Genomic DNA, 2,500 nt, shown 5'->3' with positions numbered 1-2,500 from the left:
GGAAGGATGGAGGAAGGAGGGAGGAAGGAGGGAGGATGGAAGGAGGAAGGAGGGAGGAAGGAGGGAGGAAGGAGGGAGGAAGGAGGGAGGAAGGAGGGAGGTGAGAGACGGAGAAATGTGAGTGGAGTGAGGAGGGAGGAGGGAAGAGGGAGGAGGAAAGAAGGAAGGAAGGAAGGAGGTGAGAGATGGAGAAAGGTGAGTGAAGGGAGGAGGGTGGAGAGAAGTAGGGAGGAAAGAGGGAGGAGGAAGGAGGGAGGTGAGAATTGGAGAGAGGTGAGTGAAGGAAGGAGGGAGTAAGAAAACAAAAAACAAAAAAAGGAATACTCTTCTTCATTAGTATTATTGTTATCACTGTCATTATCATCATTACTTTATTAACATAATCACCTACATGAATGTCAGTCGAATACTGCTATTATTATACGACAGTGACAATAGTGTTTCTATAAAACAAAATTGCTATAATCATATTTCATCGCATTATAATATCACCATACACTATTGTCTTCCTCATCATGGTATAGTTCCATCATTATAACTCCACTATAGATATTTTAGTGTCATCACTGTATTTGTGTTTATGTACTTAAATAGATTTTTGAATCATGGATTAATCCCCTATAAGACATTACAATGTAAAAAAAATATATGTTAATTGCAGTAAAGAAAACATTAGCTCGAATACAGGCGAACTAATTGCAAAGAACCTTATGTCTAAAAAAAAAGAAAAAAAAAAGAAAAAAAACTGCCATACCTTAAAGATACCAAAATTTTTGCGACCCCATTCCTATGATAAATATATTTTTTATTTTGTTTTTGGCGAGTGTTTCTGCAAATTTCCTTTAAGACTGATGTTTGTACCTTGACGAATGCTTTTAAAAAATTGAGGGTAGAACTAATAATCTCTATGTTTGCAGTGACCTTTAACATCCCGTCTGGAACATCATGGGTTAAGCTGAATGTGGGTCAGTTCGGTTACTACAGAGTCAACTATGAGGCGTCTATGTGGCAGGACCTCATCGATCTCCTCTTAAACGACCATGAGGTGAGTAGAAAAAGTTTTTTTTTTTTTCGATACACTACGCCCTCGCCTATTTGTCACAGCTCACCTTCACCTACGAACCTCAAATTCATCTACGGCCTTCAACTTCACCTACGACCCCCACCTTCACCCACCAACCTCATCTTCACTCACCAACCTCATCTTCACTTACCAACCTCACCTTCACCTACTAGTCAGCCTCACCTTCACCTACGATCCTCACCTTCACCAACCCAACCTCACCCTCACCCACCAACCTCACTTTCATCTACCCAATCCCACCTTCACCTACCAACCTCACCTTCACCTCCAACGTCAACTTCACCTACGACCCTCACCTTCACCCACCAACCTCATCTTCACCTTCCAGCCTCACCTTCACCCACCAACGTCTCCTTCACCCACCAGCCAGCCTCACCTTCACCTGCGAACCTCACCTTCACCTCCAACGTCAACTTCACCTACGACCCTCACCTTCACCCACCAACCTCATCTTCACCTTCCAGCCTCACCTTCACCCACCAACGTCTCCTTCACCCACCAGCCAGCCTCACCTTCACCTGCGAACCTCACCTTCACTCACCAACTTCACCTTCACCTATGACCCTCACCTTCACCTACCCAACTTCACCTTCACTTATCAACCTCACCTTCACCTACCCAACCTCACCTAAACTTATCAACCTCACCTTCACCTATCAACCTCACCTTCACCCACCTACCTCACATTCACCTACCAACCTTTTTTATGAATAATATTATCATTTATTACAACATAGACCTAGTCTGATCTTTGTTATATATACTACATTATATACTCTTATCTTTATTACCGTTATCGTCTCCAAGAGTGGATTCTAAATATGCAAAACTTTAATTCCCTTATAATGAAATGCCTCCTTAAGAGAGCTTAGGTTCTCAGGAGGCTCAGCCATTCTTTCCTTATCTGTGTATGCCAAACTGTCTTTATGTATATTGGCTAAATAAACATTACCATTACCAATACCAATACCTTCACCTCTCCTTCAGGTACTAAGCCCAACGGACCGCTCTAGCCTCCTGAACGACGCCTTCAGCCTCGCCGACGCGGGGAAGTTGCCATACCCGACGGTGCTGTCCCTCGTGGCTTACATGAAGCGCGAGACACACTATATACCTTGGAAGACGGTGACGGTGCAGCTGAGTACGCTCGGCAGGTTGCTGAGGCAGACGAAGGCGTATCCGTACTTCAGGGTGAGTTTAGAGGGGGGGGGGGGGGTAAGAGGGAGGGTAGGGAGGGAGGTGGGTAAGAAAGGGGGTAGGGGGGGAGGGAGGGAGGGGTGGTAAGAAGGGGGTAAAGAGGGAGGGGTTGTATGAAGGGAGTTTGGCAGGGGAGGGGGTAAAAAGAAGAGGAAGAGGAAGAAGAGGAGGAGGAGGAGGAAGAAGAAGAAGAAGAAGAAGGAGGAGGAGGAGGAGGAG

General features: G+C 45.3%; 1 protein-coding gene across 1 annotated transcript in view; it reads left to right on the top strand.

Annotated features, from left to right (window-relative positions):
* LOC125036969 (glutamyl aminopeptidase-like) overlaps positions 1–2,500 on the top strand; it is a 24,986-nt gene that overhangs the window by 14,833 nt on the left and 7,653 nt on the right. The window contains exons 10-11 of the mRNA XM_047629930.1: positions 918–1,045; positions 2,072–2,275. Of these exons, the coding sequence (XP_047485886.1) occupies positions 918–1,045; positions 2,072–2,275 (332 nt within the window). The remainder of the gene's footprint in view (positions 1–917; positions 1,046–2,071; positions 2,276–2,500) is intronic.

The sequence above is a fragment of the Penaeus chinensis genome, chromosome 22 (genome assembly GCF_019202785.1).
Source record: "Penaeus chinensis breed Huanghai No. 1 chromosome 22, ASM1920278v2, whole genome shotgun sequence".
Classification (NCBI taxonomy): Eukaryota; Metazoa; Arthropoda; class Malacostraca; order Decapoda; family Penaeidae; genus Penaeus; species Penaeus chinensis.
The sequence above is the reverse complement of the archived record's forward strand: the minus strand, read 5'-3'. Positions and strand labels throughout refer to the sequence as shown.